The sequence below is a fragment of the Numida meleagris genome, chromosome 5, assembly GCF_002078875.1.
Source record: "Numida meleagris isolate 19003 breed g44 Domestic line chromosome 5, NumMel1.0, whole genome shotgun sequence".
Lineage (NCBI taxonomy): Eukaryota > Metazoa > Chordata > Aves > Galliformes > Numididae > Numida > Numida meleagris.
Genome location: NC_034413.1, coordinates 15527711 through 15550424, shown reverse-complemented (window position 1 = coordinate 15550424; position 22714 = coordinate 15527711). Strand labels below are relative to the sequence as shown.

At 35.0% G+C, this 22714-nt stretch overlaps 1 protein-coding gene across 2 annotated transcripts in view; it reads right to left on the bottom strand.

The window, feature by feature from the left end:
- Positions 1-22714, bottom strand: part of PLCE1 (phospholipase C epsilon 1) — a 150736-nt gene that overhangs the window by 103263 nt on the left and 24759 nt on the right. The window contains exon 1 of one of the 2 annotated variants that reach the window (XM_021397673.1): positions 38-228. The exons of the other annotated variant lie outside the window; for it this stretch is intronic. Coding sequence (XP_021253348.1) covers positions 38-73 — 36 coding nt within the window. The 5' untranslated portion in view covers positions 74-228. Of the gene's footprint in view, positions 1-37; positions 229-22714 lie in introns of those variants that run through there. 2 annotated transcript variants of the gene reach the window in all.

Here is a 22714-nt window from a genome sequence, read left to right as displayed (position 1 = left end):
AAAAACTTTTTACTTTTTTATATAACATGAGCCATACCTTTTTCCCTTGTGTTTCACCATATCCATGTTGCATCAACTGGCAGTAAAAATGACATAACCGTATAGAAATTAAAACATACAGAGACGAGCAGAAACTGCAAGTTAGCTTTCAGTAATACAAGATGACAGTCTGCTCTCGTCCACAGAGACTAAGAGCCTGGAGAGAAAAGACGTGCATTGCCAAATCTTAATCCTTTCGCTGCTTTTCACATGGTGCTGCCTCACCTCTGCAGCTCCTACTGGTCTGCTTTTCCAACAGGCAGTGGAAATGTGTTCATTGTAAAAACTCCATAAGCATTTTAGTTTACCCACGGACACAGATAATAAAATCTAAATAGTTAATATTTAATTGTGTTGACATGCTGGACTTTGTGTTTACATTGCTTCAAGTGAAACGATGCAATGCTAAATTTATTAGAAAACACTGCTTTAGATTCTTGATATTGCATTAACTTTTACAAAGAATATTCTACAACATAAGCAATTTATAAAAATTGTTTATAAATACCTAAAATAATGTCACTGTGGCATGATGTAAACTCATTGTAAATAAAAGTAAAATTATTCTTACTATATTAGATTCCTCATCTCTAAACTACTAATATGATTATATTATTGCAGAAAATATATAGATTAATAGGTACAAACTTTGAGCCAAATTACATAAGCACAATGAGATGATTTCTAATTACTGTCCCCTTGAAACAGTTCCAAAACAAACTGCTGAGGTCGCTGCACAGTGATCAGCTGGGAAGTTGCAGATGTCCTCTCCCATTCACTCAAGCTATTTCTTCACAAGGTGGCACAATTTAGAAATCAAAGATCAGTTTCATACATATGTGGGTCACTCTGAAAGTAATGCCTCCTACTTATTTCCATGGAAATTACAACAGCTATAAAGAGCAAAACACTTTTTGATAGAGCAAACTCTCAGCTTCAAAACACTACTTTTCAACACAGTCACCACCATTTGTTATGCATTAAAACCAGAGATGAACCAGAGCTGCATCTCGCGCTCATTAAACATCTGCATCAGCGCAGGTTACCCACTGTTGCTGTCACCACTGCTGAAATGCACCACCCACCACCTCAATACCCTCACATTCCCTATTAGGGCTCCATAAACGTTCAGCAAGCATCAATGAATGTCAGCGGGTGCCTTTTTTCTGCATGATGGAATTCAAAGACACATCTTTGCTTCATACGCACTTCCACGTCAGATGCCATTCTGTCAGACTGCCCCCCTGCTCCCATCTGTCATACGGCAATAACATGTAACAGATTATTGGTGGGAAGGTTCAACCTCTACTGCCATACCACCAACATCTGCCTGTTGTGGGCCAACATAATAAAAGAGGAGGTATTACTTTTGGAGTAGTCCTCATAATCTCTGGAAACTTAAACATTTCATGGATTACTGTATGCTATTTAAAGAGTACTTTATGGCAAATTGGACAAAAGAGAATTTTTCCCAGCAAAGAAAATTAAATAATTTTCTTATAGATTAAAGTATAGATAAATGAGCCAACATGGAAATGCTAAAGCATATTGGGTATTTGGGGGGCTTCAGGGCCATATACTCCTCACAAAGACTCTTTAAAGTGGGCCGCACTTAAAATAAGCTTTTTGAATAAATCCGTATCTGGTAACCTGGGTAACTTTATCTCAGAAGTAGGCCTTGTTACTGTTTATCTCCAATGCTTGTCTGGAATAATTTCATCTGCAGACAAATTCTGATTGAAAAGCAATGATAGGATGCATGTTAGATCACACAAAAGTGTGATAAAGGTGATAAGAGTAGAAGTAGGAAAGCCACTGACCAGGAGAAACCTCAAGAAATGTGATAGTTGTGGATCTTTGAAACATTTCTGAAGCAGTATCACAAACCCCTTCCTGTATTTAAAACACCCACCCTTGCCATATTATGGAAAAAGTAATGCAGAACAATGAAAAGGTAATGCTACAGTTGCATGATAGAATGTCCAGAGATTAAACAACATGGAAAACATCCATCCAGCTATCAGTAAAAAGAGATAGCTTCCTTCAGTGTACTTTACAATAATTAACAAACAGCAACAAGCACAGAAGAAGGGTAAAGACCATTGTTCATGGCTTTTCCTATCCACAGAAAACAGATACGATTATTTCTGACAATATTTACCATAACAAATGTTTTAATATTATTAATATTACTTAACAGGTGTATCATTATTTAATATACCAGTGGTAATTATTTTATTTGAAAACATTAACAGATCAATCACATTTGAGCAGAAGGGCAACAGAAGAAGTAACCTGGAAAGAGAGCCAAGGTGGGTAATTGTTGAGATCGCTCAAGTCTGTTCCTTTACCCACTTTATGCCCAATAACTGCTTCTAGGTATAATAACAATGTAGGTATACACAGGCTTTACTTTCTGATTTCTAGCTACTGATATACTCTGCTGAAATGCAAGTCAAAATCAAGAAACTTAGAGACATATCTCACCAATATTTAAAGATATTTCTCCCACTGAAAACACGTTGGATACACTCACAATCAGACAGGCTTGCAGCACAGATAAGCTACTTAAAGAAAGGTCTTCTGATTATACATGTTTTATGAACTACAAAAAACAGCTATTCCTCATTAGCTGGTTTGCTAAAAGTCTTACTGGAAACAAAGAGAAACGTCTACAGATAGCTTAATTTCTACCTGATAATATCTAGAAGCTGAAAATCTTACATAACAAGCATGTTCCTTCATTTCACGGAAAACCCTTTCTTCTTAACAGGTGGCCCTACTTTTACATAGGAACTATTAATAAAAAGATGCCCATCATTACTGTAATCATCCCAATTTCAACAAAAGCTTCTACTTCATCTGCAAAGTAGGTGTACAGTAATTTCCTTGAATTAAGCAAACTGGTGAGTGTAATAAAATTCATTGGTAGTTTTCATTGTTTTTCATAACTACAACAGAATTTAATCAAAGATACACTTGAAGTTTGTAGGCAAAAACATACGGACATTTAGTTTGTCAAGTATTAACATTTTCAAGTATATGGATGTTTTAAAGGACACATTAGCATTTTAGCAAAATGCTTTTTTAAAAAAAAGTGATAAGAAACACTATTTAAGTTTAAAAAAAAAAAACAGCTACATATTCAGCTAAGCAGCTCTAGAATCTGTACCATTACCTCTCATTCTGTACTGCTAATGCTCACCTTCTTTCATAGCTATTACTGTTCAATAGCTGCAAAAGAGTTCTTGGAAAATTTAGAACACAGCACCAGAACAAAAGACATAATCTGAACTGAAAATGCTGAACTTTTGGAATCCATAATAAAATCTTTACTCTAAGAGCCTAAGACCATGTGATAACCCAATAGTATCAGTCCTGATACCATCTAGTACAGAAACTGCTTTACTCTTTAAAGCTTCTTTAATGTGCAGCTTGATTCACTATGCAATGAAAAACCTCAAGACAGCCAATCTGTTTTTTGGCAGTCCCAACAAAACAAAAATCTAACAGATTTGTTCAAATACAATTTAAGTGCACTTCTGGCAGATAAACAATGAAATTCTTTTCTCTTTGGAGTCTTAGGGCTTGTGCAGAAGAACAAAAGAGTATCTAAATTCCATGTATAGTTTGGTAACATTATCAGCTGAACTGAAGATCATCGTGTCCCCACAGTCCTGAACATATTCTACCCTACACAAACACAGCATCTTACACAAAAAAATGAAAGGCTGGGAGATAGCAGATGCGCCCATTAAGTTTTCAGGCCTGAGCTGCTTCTAAGATCTCATCAGAATCTCCAAGTGTCATATGTATGACAAGTGATGACATGCCTAAGCCCATCTGGATTTGGGCACTGGCAAAACAGTCTTGTTCTCTTCGTCTTAGCATAGGGTTAACAAGAAAACCAATTGTTTTTCCAGACAAATTCACTTTTCTTGGTTTTTTTTTGTTTGTTTGTTTGTTTTCAGTGCCACAACATATGGACCTAATGGCATGAGAAGACTTACAATAGATTCCACTTATCTGTGGAATTCAGCAGATGAATAATGTGACTCCCCCTCCAACCCACATCAACAGCTTTTTGTTATTAGTTGTTCTTTCAGTCCCAGGAAAAGTTATGTTTTCTCAATAATGTCAAAGAATTTTAGGTAAACAAAGCACTGCAAAATGCCTGAGGAATGACAGTTGAAAGTTTATTTTGCTAGCACGAGGCAGAAATGGTGCAACCTGCTTTAGCAGATGACATTCTCCCCAGCTGCAGGACTCTCTTGACAAAAAGTTGAAGGTGCACTATAACTCAGCTTCTCTTTCCAAAGAGAAAAACCATCTCTGCAGAAGACAGATTATACTACCTCTTAATTAAGAGCCTACCAATTCTAATATAGCTTTAATTTCTCATTGAAATTCTTTGACACTTCAAAGAGCAGAGAATTTTTGCCACAGTGGGGAAGTAAATATTTAAGGATACTTAAAGTATCTTTAAATAAATATACCATTAGCTTCCTACTTCTCCACATGAATGAAACTGGAGGAGAGCATAAGTCTGCAAGGAATGGATTTACAGTGTACAGAAGTAGAATGTAAAGAAAAAAAAAACAACAAAGGTAACATCCAACAAATCCATCCTCTTTTGTCTATTAGCCAAGCCAAAGCAGAAAAATGTAGATGCAGAACACTGGTGTTAAAAGCTCTGTATACCTTTCATGAAATTTTCTTGTGTAGGTTTGTCCCAAATGGTTTTAGCTTCTCATATATTTTGAAACCTGGGTTTTTACCAAGACATGCATTTGCAATGTGCTAACTACTCCAGTTCTCTCACTGAGAAAGACTGCACAGTTTTGAGTACTTGTGTTTTTCATCACAAATATTCCGTATGATTTGATACAAACCATCCCTGGAAAGCTGCTCCTTGGTGAAAGGACAAAATATTCCCATGAAAAATTATTTCCTCCATGAACATAAATGGGAACTCTCCAGCTCATAAAATTACTGCTGAAAAGGAAGGAAGACTAAAATTTAGGGGATCATTTTAGAAGGATTCATAAAAACAGACTCATGTCTAGCCTGCACATTTCATACCTGACAAAGACCTACTGAAAATGGTGTCACTACAGGCCTTAACATTCTCCTTCCTGTATACTGCCTAATTTCTAAAGCTTACCATAAAGTTTCACATGTATTAGGTCGGTGAATTTTTCTCTTACCATCCAAAAATGCACAGAAGATAAACTGTAACCTAAATTCAGTACATGATACTATTACAAAACTTAACAAACAGCACAGGTGGAGAAAATAAGAATGCAAATAACATCTTCAAAATAAGAACTACTTAGAGGAACTTCGAGGAAAAGCTTTAATTCTGAGGTTCCATATCCCTCTCTTCACTGAGCAACTCCCAACTGCGACAAGTATAAGGCTAGATGAAACAATCTCCACTGCATGATGTTCCCTGACCTTCCTCTTTCAGTAAGTTGGGTAAAGATAAAACGGTGCATACATCAGTCATTCTTTGTCAAATTTTTGTGCATGAACTCATTTTCAGAGCAGATACAAATATATGGCAATCCTGTTAGCAATAATTCTACACAAAATTAATGAAGTATCACAACTACCCAAAATTTTCACACCCGAAGTATGTGGGAAACCTCTACCCCTTTTTCCTGTGTGATTTTTTGTTCTTAGAAGTGCTACTGAGATTTATGAAGAAATTACAACAACTTTCTTCATACAAGGACTGAAAGCAAACCTAATTCTAAAAACTAAAAGATGATCAGAATGATCTTCTAAAATATTGTCTACAAAGTTCACATTCCTAAGTTTTTTGACTCCTTTTTTTCCATCAGCATTTCAATCAGTTTGGGCAGTATTAGAAGTTTGAAGATTTCAGTTTTAACTTTCTATGAAAAGAAAAGTTGAGAGGAATAAATGGCCAGACTGGACAGTTTTGGATGTTTCACTTAGGCAATGCAAAAATATCAGAACAAGATTATAAAATGTGCAGTCTGACAGCAGTAAATATCATACAAGGCTACAACTTTTTTAAACCATCCAAAAGAACCCTCCAAAAGTACACATATGTAGCTCGAATCAAAGGTAGCTACACTTCTATTAAACATAAATGCTAACTTTATATCAATCTAATTTGTATTCTTCTGAGCTAAACAGTTTTTAGAAAGCTGTTGCTATTTGAGAACTGCTAATCCAGAACTATTCAAATGGCTGCTGGTAGTGAGATGTGAAAACACAGCTACTCTGTGTGATTAACAGTTAAGATTTTCATCTGATTCCACCTACTGGTAGGAAAACTATTTTCCACAACCATGACAATGGTACAAATAAGCAAAAACCCCTTGCCCACCGTCTTACTCAATTAGTAGGAAGTAAAATGGACAGTCAGGTATTTCCAACATAGAATTTGATATTCAACTTTAAAAATCTGCTAATGAAGTCATTAATGATATTTCAATGTTGGTTTTTTGTTTTGTTTTGTTTGTTTGTTTTGAAATTACAGTGCAGTATTCTGCTTAGCAGGCCAAGATGTAGAACGTTTTTTCCTTCCAGTTTCAGAAATTTTCAATTTTTATTTGTCTTCACTTCCTACTTCTCCATTTTAGAAGAAAACTGCTTCCAATTTTTTTTTAATATATAAAAAATTTATCACCTGAGAATTTCCAGGTGCTGGTATATCAATACATAACTTATTTTAAGGTTTTATGCACTGGCATCTTAAAGAAAACAAAAATCCAGCTCTAGCTTTGAAGAAATTATTCAATTCTTAATAAAAATAACAAAAAGAAATCAGCAGACTGTGTAACAGTATTCTCTCTAACCTTTTAAAATACAAACCTACATACTCACACACTGTATCAAGGCTTGTCTGAGGTTTGTTTTTTTTTAAGTTCCTAATTAAAAATCTAATTTTTGAAATACAAAACAATATTGAAAGAAAATCCATCTTAAAATTTGCTCTTAGACAATTTATTTTACTTAGCATTTGCACTGCTCTTTACATGAAGAAAGTTTTACAAGAGCAGCAATTTCATAAATACAGCTTTTTAAATGTTTTTCAAAGACATGCAAAATGCACATCTTAAGCAACAAAACAAAGCAAGCAAGCTGAATAAACCTTTTATATTCATATAATTTGATTAGAATAAATCTTTTTGTTTATATTCACATAAACATAACTGTCATGACATAAGACTATCCAAGAGAAAATATGATTTGTGTCCAAGCCATACAACCATAAAAATCCTTAGATGTTGGCTCCACAATGGGCAAATTCACCTCAGGGAAAGATTATTTTGTCTGGTTTGCAGAAGAAAAGCAACAGAACACCGAATTCCTCACTTTAAAACACTCTGTGCAGATTTTCAATGTATTTTATTGGCCTTATTCTTCTAAACAATTGGACCTGCACTGGTTGACCTACTGGTTATAATAAAGCCTATAAAAAAATAAAGGAAAAAGACCTACCTCCCCAACTGTACCTCTTAAATTGGAAATGAAAACAAGGGTAAATAATGGCATAAAACCATTTTGACCCAGTAAGATTCATAGCACAGAATGAAATAATGCTATTCCAATGCAGCACACGTGTGTCTGAAAAAACACAGGGCCATGTGTAGAAGTACAAAACTGTAGCCATGTTGGCAATTCTTCACTCTACGCATGCTTCCCAAAAAGCAAAACAGTTAGAAGGGAGGTGAAGCTTGTGTATGCTGTTTCTCCACAAGGTACTTGACACAGAAAAGTGCCAAAGCAGTTTAGTTCAGAAATAAGCTATTGCAGTAAGGTGCAAACAAACTGTACCTGTAATTTTCCCAAATAATATGAACATTTGTTCTTCTAGATTTTTAAATATTATTTATCTTTGAATGTTAAAAAATAAACTAGTTACAAGAAGAACAACAGAGCCATGAAGTTTGGAGTGACACGTAAGAAAACGGTTGAGTCTACTGGATGTAAATTTACTGTCAAGAAGTATCTTTTTAAATACTTCTGAAGAAACCAGTTACTTGCCATCTTAAAACAAGCGATGGATGTTCCATGTGCTATTAAATCTCCATCTTGTTTGTGCACCATGACGGAACTAATAAACCTCCAGGGCCGGGAATGTGGTGCAACACAGCACAGACACCTGAACTAGCTCTGTGAAATCAGCAGTGCCCGGAGCCACCGGCATTACCTGGTTTTTCCACTGTGTCACATTTCAGCTCTCTCCTTGCCATTACATTAACGGAAACATCACAGTACATAGCACAGTGAAGACAATTCCACTTCACACATGTATTGATTACAATGTACTTGAGTAATTTATTTTCAGATTGTAAGCACAAACTTGCTTTTATTCGATCCAATCTTTAGTAAATCACAGTACAAAGGACAGTATGCATTACTTTTTCAATTTTTTTTTTTTTATAATGTGCTAAGAATTAGTTTAGGAAAAAAATGAAGTGAATATACTAGGTTTGTTCACTCTAAAGAAAAAAAAAAAAGAGGCAGTCACAATACCAGTCTTCCAGTGCATACCGGGATGCTAGATTCCTTCATCTCTGCTGAGGTTGAGAAAAATAAAATTATCCCCCAAAATATGTTCTCTAAGAGAATCAATACACATTGAGCACTCTACTGCTTGTTACCCCATGCTATGTCTACTCCGTAAGCAGTCCTGAAACAAATCCTGAAGTTAGGTGTCAGTTTGTGTGAAATGAACATTATTTGAACCCTGGCCACACCCTTTCCTGCATCTGCCTAATCCAGAGTTTTCAAATACATCCACTAGCAAATCTAACATTTTTAAAAGCGCAGCTTTCTGTACAAAACCACGCTTCATGAAAACATGCACCAACTGCTGGGAAAAAAAAATCATCTGCAGAGAATGGAATCTGAAGACCACTGTAGGACATGAGCTGCCCACTCTTGCCTGCCATGCTGGTGCAGACAGAGCAACGTACAGCCTTTTTGCAAAGACCAGATCAGACAGATCATGATTTGCAGTAAGGTAGGAACTTCAGTAAGGAGAAGATCTTTGACTGGTACACATTTTTAATCCATTAGAATTAATATTTAAATTGGGTAAAAATGTTTACTTCCTATTTGGTTTTGAGTAAGATATGATGCACTGATCATATAGCACAGTTAATTTCATTTTGTATTTGAAAAAACACAGGAACTCCATTTTCACATTTTTACCTTTACTTCTGATTGTGGGAATATCCACCAATGCCACCTAAAAATAATAACACTGCATAACAGAGAAACTTATTTACACTGTTAATAAAAACTGCTTTTGAAATATATCGATTGCAATAAAACTGTATAAACAGTTTTATCCACCAGATGGCATATGCCTCACACTTTCCTTCTAATAAAGTTAAATCAGAGATATGTGTGAAGAACAGAATTTTCCAATTTTTTCGTATGTACAAACTTCAATAACAGTTTAGAAATTATAAACTCCTACAACAAATGAAAAGACGTGCTGTAGCCTAGTTATAGGATAATGAATGAGTTTGCACACAAACATCACAGTCATGAGCTGCTTTGAAACCGCAGCCTCTTCCCTCTAAGCAAGGAGATGCTAATAGAGTTCTACCAGGAGAGTTTAACCTGCAAAGCAATCATTGCAGAGATGTAGTTCAGGGTAACGACAATAGAAGAATCTTTTTACTACTACAGTTTATCCAAGTTCTCTAATGAAATAAGTTGTATTGTCAAAAGAACCACCCTAAGTCAAAGACTTTATCATTGTTATTTACAATCTGGATATTTGCATCTACATGTGCCTGCACGTAAATATGTATGAAAACCAAATCTAATTGGAGAACAGTGCTGACAGTGATAATGAAATCAATAAGATACAAATATTCTCAACATTTTTTGACAGTGTTTCAGTGGAATTTAGGCAGATTTGCTCAAACTGGCCTCCTATAATTGAACCTCTAAATCCTTAAGACTTCTAAATGTTGCAGGTCTGATTATGAGAAGTACTAGGCAACCAGCATCTCTAAAATAATGATAGTTCTATCCAGTATACTAATCATGAATCTTTAGTGTCTAATTTAAATGCCAGTATTTAAAAATTTTGGCTGTGGCTTTTTTGAATAGTACACTGGAGTACTGTACTGAAAATTACTACATAAATAAAGCTTTCTCATCTTCCGTCTCCTGTTTGGGAGGATCAGTTCTGATAAAGAATAGTTCTGATCTCCTTGCTTTCATTGACAGATGTTGCCCAGATCATATGCACCTGTACATGGAATGAGGCTAAGACAAAGATCTGATGTTAGACATCATGTCAACAGCTGGCAGGACAGTAGCATCTTGCACTGTTGGACCTCTGAACCAATGATCTACAAAGTCTCACAGTCTCAGAGCCATCAAATATAAGCCAAGTCACACCATCAAATTTGCCTTTGCCAGGAAATAAAAAACAGAATTGCTTCTATGCCCTTTATTCATACCTAGGTGTTACAGAAGATTAACAGCTAGACGAGATGTTAAGAGACTTATTAATGAGAATAACCTCGTTTCACAGGAGATAGGAGAAAAACAGTAAAACTGGCAATACTTTTCTATAAGCAGGTGCTTTGTAGTAGAGACAAACTGATTTCAGTGACTTGTTGGATTGCTTAACATTAGAAAATTATAAAGAAAGTAAGAATGCTGAATGCTCAGTGGCAACAACACTGCCACGTTACTGAAACAATGCAGTTTCAAATTTCCCTTTGATAACCTGTCAGTGCTTACTGGAGGGGAGGGGCACTGGAATCCTTCAGAATGAAGCAACTATCTAGAAGATTAAAACGGCTTTCAGTGTTACTCAATAATTAATCTAGTCTTTACAAGTCTCGAAGACTCATGTCTTAACATTCTGGCCCGATAAACATCTAGAAATCTCAATTTGTTTTCCTATCCTGAAGGCATACTGTGCCATCCAGTTCCTTCTCACTCAGTAGCTGCAGCTGCTAGGTGATCAGTTTTACTAGGGATGGACCATGGGCTGAAGGACCCCCAGGCTACTCACAGTGTCGAAAGATACCAGCATGCCTGACAAGAGGGCCATAGGGACAAAGGCAATAAAGGTTAAAGGTAGACGGTGAAAACTATCTAGACTGCAGGTTGCATGGCAGAGGAGGAGGAGGCAAGGAAACAGGATGGCATGGACACAGAGACACAAACTAGACTACAAGACGATGATGCGATGCTTACTAGAGGTTTACATTTTAATTTATTCTAAAATTTAGACCTAATAGCAACTTTCCTTCTGTTGTCCAAAAAAAGATATCAAATCCCAGTCTATGTTGTCTTAGATGTGAGTCAACATACTATTTATCAATAGAACATGAAGGAAATAATCTCATCTCATTCAAAAAACACAAAATATGAATCAGCTATGTTATAGATCCAGTCACGGGTTTCCAAACTATGATGTATATACTTTAATCATCACCTAGGCAGCCAAACAACTCTTCGTGCATATGCATGTTAGATGCTGTTCTTACCATGATACATTTAATATATGAGCAAAATCAACTTGGGAGCTTTGCCTCTTATGTGAGAAAGATCAAAGCCTTTAACCTTGTGAAAATCATTGAGACTTGAGATATCCATGTTGAATTTTTTTATATGCCTCATCTTAAGTCTTTCAAGAAACGTTGTTATTCTAAGCTTTCCAAAATTCTACTGCAGAGATTTCATTTCTTTCCCAGAATTTTAAACCATTTTTTTCTCAGACATTATGATTTGAAATTCATTTGCTCAGCTTGTAGATTTGAGTTTTTTAAACCAACAACTAGTTTTAAGAAGTATGTTATTTTCATCATATAATTTCCATAGTAGATAATATTCCAGGGGAAAAAAAAAAAAACAAACACTATAAAACATCATCTAATGAAAAACCCAAGAAGCCAGGAAAATAGCTGAATTGACACATATGCTTGTCCTTGTCACACCAACCTCTGATAGAGTACTTCTGTCCATAATGGTTTAGAAAGCAAACAATGACCAACAATCTCTCTCCAAATTCTTTTAATTTTCCTAACACTTGTGCTTGGAAGCACAACCTTTGTACATAACAATCGTGATAGTACTAGCACTGGTCTACATATTTCTTATTTCCTCAGAAAAAGAGCAAAACACTTCATTTTTGTTAGGACTGGAAATAGGATTTTGTTGTGGTTTTTTTCCTTGCCATTTTATTAAATTTCCAAAACTCAAAGGACTCTTTGTCGACTATCTCCTTTATTTTCCTTCCAACTTTTTCATAGAACACTGGTTCCTTTTCACTATGTTCTTTCAGTTAACTACCTTTTATATCTCATTAGTAAATTCTGCCCAGTACTGTTAAATCAGTTTCCACTTCTTTTACTTAATGAAAAAGTTTTTTTTTTCTTTTTTTGTTCACTTAGATCCACTGAGTCACAGCCACATGGGTATTTCCTGTGATTCTGCTTTCATCTTGGCCGTTGTTTTCCTTGTGTTTCTTGGCAAACTGGAGAAATTAAAATAAGGAAGGATGAGAGGAATCTGATCATTAACACTTATCATAACGACTAATGAGTAAATACCACTTTTATCCCCTGATGAGTACAACAGAAAAAAAGCTAGAAACGTACTATTCTCTACAGTAGTATGATGAAATAGGCATTTAATGTCAGCCAAAAATACCAACTCTTTTGGAAAGTCAGTTCCAGCCTAAAAGTGTAATTCTACAACGATGTGCTTATCAGATGCCTAGTGTGAAGTTCAAATGCTGTTTAGTTCACTGAAAGCTTCATTGAAAAAAATCTCCAAAAGATCACAGAAAGGAAGGAACCACTCCCCGTTTCCCTTCTCAAAATTTAGTGAGAATCTCCTTGGAGAATTTCGTGGTCAGGAAGTCTAGAAAGAAAGAGCTAGTCTTAGAGTCATCCACCAAAAGGAAAGGAGGAGCCTGAAAAGACCATGAGGAAAGACAGAAATAGGGGAGCAGATAGGGGATAGACAAAAAATAGTCAAAGGTTACAGTGCGTTCTTCAGAGGAGTAAGTGGTTCTGGAGCTAGGCCCTTCATCTCAGACAAGGGTCTTCCTCTGCTATTCACTGATAAGAAACTCAGTGATCTAATAGGTAAGAAGATATTTAAAGCCCTTCTCAAGGGAGTGAGTATCACTGGCCATGGAAACTGACATATTATTGACTGTCTATGTTGATGTACGTTTCTATCACGTCCAAGGGTGCAGACTAAATATCATCTGGCCACATTGGTCACAGGAAGGACTAAAACACAGAAAGACAGAGGGTAATCTTCTCATTACTATCTACATTTAGTAACCAGAAAGGTGTTTATAACTCATTTAAACACTTTCAGAAAGATGTCTCAATCCAGGACAAGAGAGATGCTATCTGGATACGGACTAACTTCACCAGGAACAAAAAGAGTACTGTCCATGCCTTTCCTAATAGAAAGGCAATGTCTCAACTTTTGCCCCATCTCCCCTGGTAAAACTGCCCTGTTTCATTCTGAAAAAACGTGTACAAACTCAGTTCTAGAATTCAATTAAAATTACAAAAATGAACATGCTCTCTGTCCCAATCATTCTGAAAACTAGGGGGAGGTGAGGGAGAACAGCTATGATTTAATGGTAACATCATCATGTAGATCATAGATCAGATAAATCAAAATATTCCCATATGGACAAAAAACTTGGAACTACTTGAAAAATTCAGTCTCACACACCCAAATTCCCCACACAAAGTTTCACCCTGTTGTTTCTGATGATGGATTGATTTTCCTGTATCAAAAGAGCTCCTTGTGCATTAAAAGCTTTGTAATCTGTGAAAGAACTTCTAGGAAAAGCAAACAAAACTCCATCTTCTGAATTTCAACTTAACCCTACTTGTAATGGTGTCCAACATATTTGTTTTAATCTCCCATCATTTTACAAAGGTAATTTTAATTCTGAAACAAACCATTGACACATTTATCTTCTCAGCAGCTGAACCACTGGGAGGAAAAACAGGAAACAGCTGGTCAAGGCTAAAGTGCAATGAGAAATGTGTTCAAAACTAAGAAATGTGTCAAAAATGATCATAATTTACAAAGGTTGGATTTGCAATCTTTCCAAATCAATGGCAAAGAAACAATGAGTAAGCTAAACAAAATATGAAGTGATTCACAAATGCCTGCTAATGATGAAAGCCTGAAATTTTTTGCTCAAAAGAAGCATTCTAGTTGTTACAAAAGTCAAGTCCATCTCCAACCTGCTAGTTAAAAAAAAAAAAAAAGGGAAAAAAAGGAAAAAAAACCAAACAACCAAGAAACAAAAACTTCTATTTCCGTCTGTACTGCTAGAGAACAAGAAAATCAATACACCACTGTTTTAAGTAAGAACCATCCTACACATCCCACTTGTTGGTAACCTCTACACATATTTTATGCATTTCAACCTGTTGAGTGACTTGATGCCAAAGAGTCTAAAGCCTCCTTTCACATTCATGGCAAACCGCAAGATGTCATTGTATTTTAAGTTTCAAAAGGACATGTCGGTTAGCCAGAATACAAGTAAATTTCCAAACAGGGAAACATTCTGAATGTTTATGAAAGAATCTTTTTCCCCTGTTAAGAACATATACATTTGAAAAACATAAGTCACCTAGTGCAATCTTAAGGCTGTAAACATTAGAACGGAAATCTAATGTTATGGTTCCCACAGCAACTGAAAGGTGCTTATACAAAACAAAACATCTTACATACACACTGTGTCAGAACTGTAACTGTACCAAGTTTGCAGCATGACGTTCTAAGTCTGCAAAGTTACTCAAGATAAATTCCTATCAGTTCTCTCAGAGGTCTTTTTCTTGATCCAGTTCGTAGAAATACCTAGAACGATTCTCCACAGCTCAGATACTTTCTTATGTTTCTGCTGAAAGATAAAATATTCAGAATTATCATTCAGCCTATAGAAGAATCTGAGTGTTGACTGGCCACATATTGAAAGAAGTAATAATAACGGTACTGGTCTTACCTTATTCTCAAATTAACAAATATTAACAGTTGGAACTAGTGGGAAAAGCAGTTGGTTGGTTCTTAACTACTGGAAACTTAGGATAAATCTCTTCTGCAGACTACATTGCTGCACAGAGCTAAGTTTGCTAAGATAAAATAAAATTTAGCCACAGCACCAGTGTTTAGGAGCAATTTGTCTCCTTCAACTCCTGAGTGAGTTCACTAACTACCTGCCTCTAAGAATACAGAACAGATGAGATCACCGTTTGTTTGTAAGGCAGCTAGGACATCAGATGTGAGTCAAGAAGCGGGACTTCCAAGTAGCGTGAACAGTAAAAATGTATGCAATGGATGCTTACTAAAGGGGTTTCATATACACATTTATACAGACATTTTTTGCTTTCATTTGTAGATATAAAACAACTACTTAATATTAACTTGATGTACACCTTGTTATTAAAACGTTTGATGTAAAATTATGGATCTCACAGACCCAGTAGCTCAGCTCCATTTTGCACATGCTTCTTTTTCTCACTCCAAGTCACACTACCTCAGTAAGAGATTTTAAACAGATTTCAATATGACCAGGCTTTCACCCATTCTCTAACACTTGAAGGGAATTCCTGAACACTAAGAATTAAGATCGCTGTAACACGAAACTAGTGCAATTAATAATACATCCTTTGTTTTGCTCAGGTTTTACTAATGAAGGCCCGTGTCTGCTGGTTGCTTGAAAACAATTTTCAGTGTCAGGAGAATAAAATCAAAATAATCATGGGCAGTATAAGAATTAATTTTAAATATGTTAAAAGAAACTCCTTTTATTATGGAATTGAATTCTAAATTCTAGCTATAGTCAACAGACCTTACAATTATTTGAAAAGCTAAGTTAAAAAAAAAGAAAGAAGAAGAAAAGAAAAAGTTTTTATTTTCACAGAAGTGAAATTATTCAGAGTACTGCAACAACTGATTTTAACATAAAACCAAGAGGGTTTTTTTTGCTACTGCTGCACATTCCATACTACGATGGCAAACTTATGTGTAGGTATATCCTTATTTATTATGCTAAGGAAATCCTAACTTCAAAACAGCAAGAGGCATAAATCCAGAGATGAAAAGACTCTTCTGAACTTTATACAAATGGGAAGACAAGAATATGATCTGTAAGAAAGAATGAGCACAAGCCAAGCCAACATATTTTCCTCTCACATACTCAACCAGTGGATTAATGAGTGCATCTAAAAAATGAGGCTTCAATCTCATTTCAAAAAATGACTGTATCCAATTAGTTTCAAAGTTTAAATATGGATACTGTCAAACAATTTGCAGCACTGTCTGATACGTGTGTTTTGCAGGGAAGGAACAGCTTTTAACTATATAATTTTCTAGCCAAATTACTAGAAGAAAACCTAAAATGTGGTTGCAAATGTGAGAGTTGTTTGTTTCCAGCAAAGCCCCACTTCCGACATTCCTGATGAAAGCCATGTGCTGTCTCACTGCCCTGAGTCACCCTGGTCCCAACTGCTGCACTGATGTAATTGGCTCTAGTTGATGTGGGAGCACCCTCAGAGCCTTCTTGTCCCTTAACACTCCAGCTCATATGCAGTGGGATAGTAACTGACAGCTGGATTATGTTGACTTTTTATTCCTTTTTTAAGTTGTCACCAGCCTGTATTTTCAGCCGAAATTCTTTGTAACCAGGGGCTCACAACTGTACAATATCAAATCACTAAGTAATTGAATAGCCTTCTATCTCATGAAGGATGCCTTAAGTATTGCGGCAAGTATCATTTTACATATTTTTCTTGACATTTCATACCAATAAAGTATATATCTACCAATTATTGTCAAACCAAGCTTATTCTATTTTATAAAAATTTTCAAAATGTCCCCAAAAGACTGTAGAAAAGCAAGATGAATTGAAATATAGACAAAACCTCCAAAGTTCAGATTTTAGTTATTCACACGCCAACAGAGCGACCTTTATATGGCACAGTTTTTATTCAAGCATACCAGAGTAGTAAGCAACCCAAACTTTTCAACAGTTCTCATAGGTAATGAAGATAAGTTAGTTTCACCTGAGAAAGAATTCAGAAGCACGTCCAACTTTAACACTCTAACACTCCAAAATGAACACTTTAATATGCAGCAGAGAGATTTTCTAAAACAGATCTTCATGCTTCTTTACAGTTAATGAACAGTCACTAGAAGGAAAGTCAGAAAATGTGGAAAAACTGAAGGCATAGTATATTGCTCTTGCCAAGACTCCCACACTATTGGCTCTGACTACCTAAGTATGCTCACAGCTAAAACTTATTGTTCATCATTTGGCCCCAGACTGTTAAAGCCATACATCAACCACGAAATAACATGAAGGATTATAAGATTTATCTCTAACTCTATCACACGTTATAGTAATAAAGTATAGTTAAAAAAAAAAAAAACTTCTACAGACAGAGGCTAAATTTTCTATTTTTAAAGCTACCCTATAAAACTGAAGTAATTCAACCCAAAGCAAATATAAGCATAGAACTTCATTTAACGAAGTTCAATTTATTTTTACAGCACTTACTGAAGGGAAAACATAATTTCATGCCTATTTGGCTTCTCTTTTGCTTCTCTTTTTTTTCCCCCCAAACAGTCAATTTTGCTAACAACCTTTTTTTCTTTAAACAAAAGACTAACTTCTAGTCAGAAACAAATAAAAACACAGATAGCAATTAGCTCATCCATGTGTGCTAACCACTTTAGCATATTAATATAAATCTTTAAACTTAAAAAAGTGACAACATTAATAACAGGCAAAATTCTTATGCATTGACAGAAAAAAAATTGTTGTTGGAGTGGAAGTGGATCTCTGCCATTTGCAAATTATTTGCTTTATGTCATTTATTTCCTGTAAATGTTAAACTAGAAATTTTATTTGCAATGGGAAAAAAACTCGAAATTCAAATCTCTCTAATCCACAATAATTGCAAATATCACTTGCCTAAAACTATAACATAAACAGTTTGCATTTTTGGTATGCATGCAAACTCGGAGAAAAGAGAAAAAAAAGTCTATTTAAAGAACTCCATCTTTTACACGCAGAGCAAGGGAGAGAAAGAACTGTGAGAAAACCACAAAATTCTATCAAAAAAAAAAAAAATATGATATCATGGTAAACTGAGATCTGCAATTCCTACAGGAACAACTAAAAGAACTGAAAAGTCACAAGAATTTAATTTTTCTTGGCTGCTCTGTGGCTTGGGAAGCTCACAGAATCTGGTAGAATAATTTCACCAGTACACCAATCCTATCATGATTTCTTGTGGCCACACACACAAGCTTAGCATCTGTTCTACAAAACCATATCAACTATCCAAGAGAACCACAGCAAGTTTCTGAACACATTTATACTTCTTTGTATTACCATCAGTACAGGGGTAAGGCAGATGCTTCCAAGTTGTTGTTTCACTTACCAGTTAGCATAGATCTTTTAATTACATAAATTATGTTTTGAATGCACTGGAAATGTACAAGTATCTTTCAAGATACTATTAGGTTAAAAAGACAGTTGCACTATACTGACAATAAAAGGTTACTAGTAAATCCTACACCGGATAAAACAGCCATATATATATTTATTCTTCTGAACATACAGGATTACAAACCCTTCCTTTGATCATAAACATATAAGTTCATGTTAGCATTTGATGTAAAGTGATCCTGTATTTAGTTAGTGCAACTGGTTGTCAAAACAGTCAAAACAGATGTTACTTCCATGACTGACAGTGGTATACCCATCTGACACCATCTATCTGGAAATTCATTTAATAATCCAAATATCACCCATAGAAAAAGGCTGGACATTCTAAAATTAAAACCAAATTGAGTTATATAACTTGTATTTTCAGAAATGCCATAAAGGCATTCTACAAAGATACACTGACTGGAGTTGCTGATAGCTCTCTGGAAGGGGAAAGAAAAAAAAAATTGAAAGGATGAGAATTAAATTACTGTATATCAATTTTTCTTTCTTAACTTATTTAGAATTAACAATCAATGCTAAATCTATAATTTCAGAGAAATGCCATACATTAAATATACTTGTGTCTGGCTCTGCGTATTTAAAAATATTGTCCAAAATTACTATTTTAGATATCACATTAATTAACAGGACAATAAAAACTTTGTATCTTCAGAATCTTTTCTCCCTCCTTAACTGTTTGTTCAGAGATGCCACCAACTGTAGACCAACTTTATGGAAAAGAAGAATAAGAATCCTTACATTAGCCATACATAGTCAAAAACCCTTGCAGTATGTTAATCTGAATTAAAAAAAAAAATTCTTAACAGATGCTGAGTTATCATAGCAAATCATTAAATCAAGTATGCAATCCTCCCACAAGATAGATCTACACTAAAAACCATGTTTCTATGTGGAAGCAAATGTGCAGGCAATTAAGTTTGTTTTAATTGTTGCTCTGTGGGTATTTAGCAGGTCAATAGAGCCTAAGCTACTATGAAGAGTGGACAATATGTTACTGTGCTAACTTTTATCTGACCAAATTTTAGCCAGCCAGCAGAACTCCAGCTTCTTGAAGCTCAAACTACCGGCATCAGGAATGTAATGACACAGCAAAGATGGTCCCGACCCTGCAAAATTAGCCTGGCTACAGAATTCAGCTATTTTAAATTGCAACTATGTTGTTGCAGCTGCCATCTGGAGATCCTGAGATCACCTACCTGGTTTGAGAGTCACCCAACAGGACTCATTAACAGCTTAGTCAATGGCAGACCTGGCCACTTCAGTCATATGACATTACCATTCCAGTAGTGTATCGGGAAAAAAGAAGCAGACTTCAGCACTATGAAGCTAACATCTCACAGATACAGGTGGTTCAATGTTTCTAGAAACTCTGGCTTTCAAGCTTATACACATTGCTAATATGATGCAGCTGAGCTAAAGAAGCAGATGCATTGTGTGAGGCCAAGCAAAGCTAATGCCAATGTTTAAACTCTCAGGATTTGCTTCCACGGCTAATTCTTCATATTTGAGACACTTCTACGATATACTACTGTGAGGAACTTGCACACCTTCACTGTTCCATCACTGAAAAGCAAGTTTCACACAGATACAACAGCTCTTTACATCCATTTGATCAGGGTAAGCCTTGCACTGTATATAGCTACAAAAACTACATGCAAAATTGAAAAATAATCTGACAATAAATCTTCTCTCTACATACAGTGCATACATTAAGTTCAAAGGAGTACAAATTTGCATTAAAAATATCTATATAAAGTAATTATGTGCTACATTAAAAATATATGTATTTTCTATATAATCCAAAGCCTCAGACCGACCTCGCTATGTAGAGCAAGTAAAAATAAATAGCAAGAAAACAGTTCAATGTCTTTCCTTTATTAGCGCTAGAATTTTTATGTAAGGGATATACACAAATGAGAGCCACATTTTCCTACTTAAAACATAAAGGTCTCTATTGTTCCATGCTATGCCAGCACTGCCATGAAAACTTAATTTCTCTGACTTTTTTCCCCTGAAAGAACAGAAGCACTGTTCACTTAGCTGTTCCACACAGAATGCATGCTCAAAGGGTGAGATAAGGGGAAAGGAAGAACAGATTACTACATTCATTTACTACTGATTGGTATGAAAGCTTCCTACAAATGATCATAATTCACTTAATTATTTTAACCCACCATGTATGTACAACAGGTCCATGTATTTGTCACATCCACTGAGTAAATTTCCCTGTTTGTGTAAAAATATCTATAAGGCTAATATGAGCCATAAATACAGAAATATTATTGCAGAAATAACATGACAGTAAAATCACCAGAAACACACCAAGCACTTGATTCATATTATATGAATATATATATATTATATATATATTATATGAATATATATATATAAAACACTCTCTGCTTTGTAGTTATAAAGATTGCTTTACTGTACCTGTTAATCCTTTGTTATAAACAGAACGTTTTCTATTTAAATAATTATTCAGCAATAATATCATGTTTATTTCTAGGTTAGTAAAGATACTCCTACAGAAGTTTTCTAATTAATGCCCTCACACCCTAAATCAGTTCAGTATGGTGTGGCAGTGGTGTGAAGTGGTGAAACATTCATGCACGTTAAAAGCTAAGAAACCCAAGTCACACTGGAAATGCCTAATGAGGAAACCTAAACACATCTTCACCTTTCCACACGTACATGAACAGAAGTAACTCTAGACCTCAGCCACAAAACTTTTCTCTTTTCCCTCCAAAAAAAGCTTACAATGAAAATACAAACACACAGAGCGGATATCATGTAAGATAAGTACGTGGCTCATATTAATTCCTTTGTGGGAGTGTGACCATGCACCACGCAGTGCACATGCTGTGCCAGCAAGTTTGTGCTTTCACAGATTAGAACAATAAATACCACAATAATGAACAGCACCATAAACTTCAGCCACCTGGCGCAAAACAAATAATATATATCTGTTCATGCAGCTTTTCGGTTGTCTATTTAAAAGGAAAAATGTTTTTTGAAAGATACGAGGAGGACAAAACTGTCATGGAGCTCCTGAGCCATCCAATCCATTCAACTGTTAGCACTGACAAATTTTCATGTAATCCATTTCATCAACTTAACAAATTCCACCATCAAAATAATCCATTTTTCCACCATTTCTGTCCTACCAAAGGTTGTTGCAGAATCTCATCACTAACTGCTTATCTGACCTTTACCGTGGTTATCTTCCTCTCCCTAGATGTTATTCATACATTTCAACAAAGAATCACACCCTCTATTTTGCTAAGCTAAGGAACCTCTCTTGTCTACCTCCTCCTGAAGCAGTTTCTCATGCTGTGATCATCCTGCTGGCTTCTCTTTCTCAGTAGCCACATTTCAGATTAATCCCTGAGTACCAACAGCCAAAATCCCTTTTATAGATTCCATTGGCAACTACTCTATTTCTACCACCACAGAAAATCTTTCACTATTTAATTTAAAATAATATATTCCGGATGTGCTATGTTATTTCCACAATAACATTTTAGGCATTTATGATTTCATTCTAAACTGAGAAAATTTTGTATTATTTATCAAGAAAATAAAACTTAGAGCTATAATAGCACACTATTATATATTATTGAACCACTATATAATTTCTTTTTCCAGACAGAAGGATTATAAATATCTGTAATTTGGGGAAAATACTGTATTTTTCAAAGTAACTATTTTTCATTGTGATCTAACACTACACACTTATCATTCAATAAAAATTTATTCCAGGGAATGATTATGGTGCTAATATATCAATCAAAAAATTTTATATAATTTTATATATGCCCTATATATTCAATTTCTGTATATAATATAGTATATATTAATATATATGTTTATACATGCGGACATGTATAAACATAAATTTATATGACATTTACAGGTACATATATGATATTTACAGGTATATAATATACAGGTATATGTTTATATATAAATAATATGTATTTGTATACAAATTCATACATATTCATATGTGTGTATCTATATAAATGTATACATATACACATTTTATATCTACACACATATAAATGCACGTGTAAAACTTTTAAATAAATCTTAAGTTATGCATTTTCCCTCATGCCAATCTTAAATGAGTTTCTAAGGATAAGACAT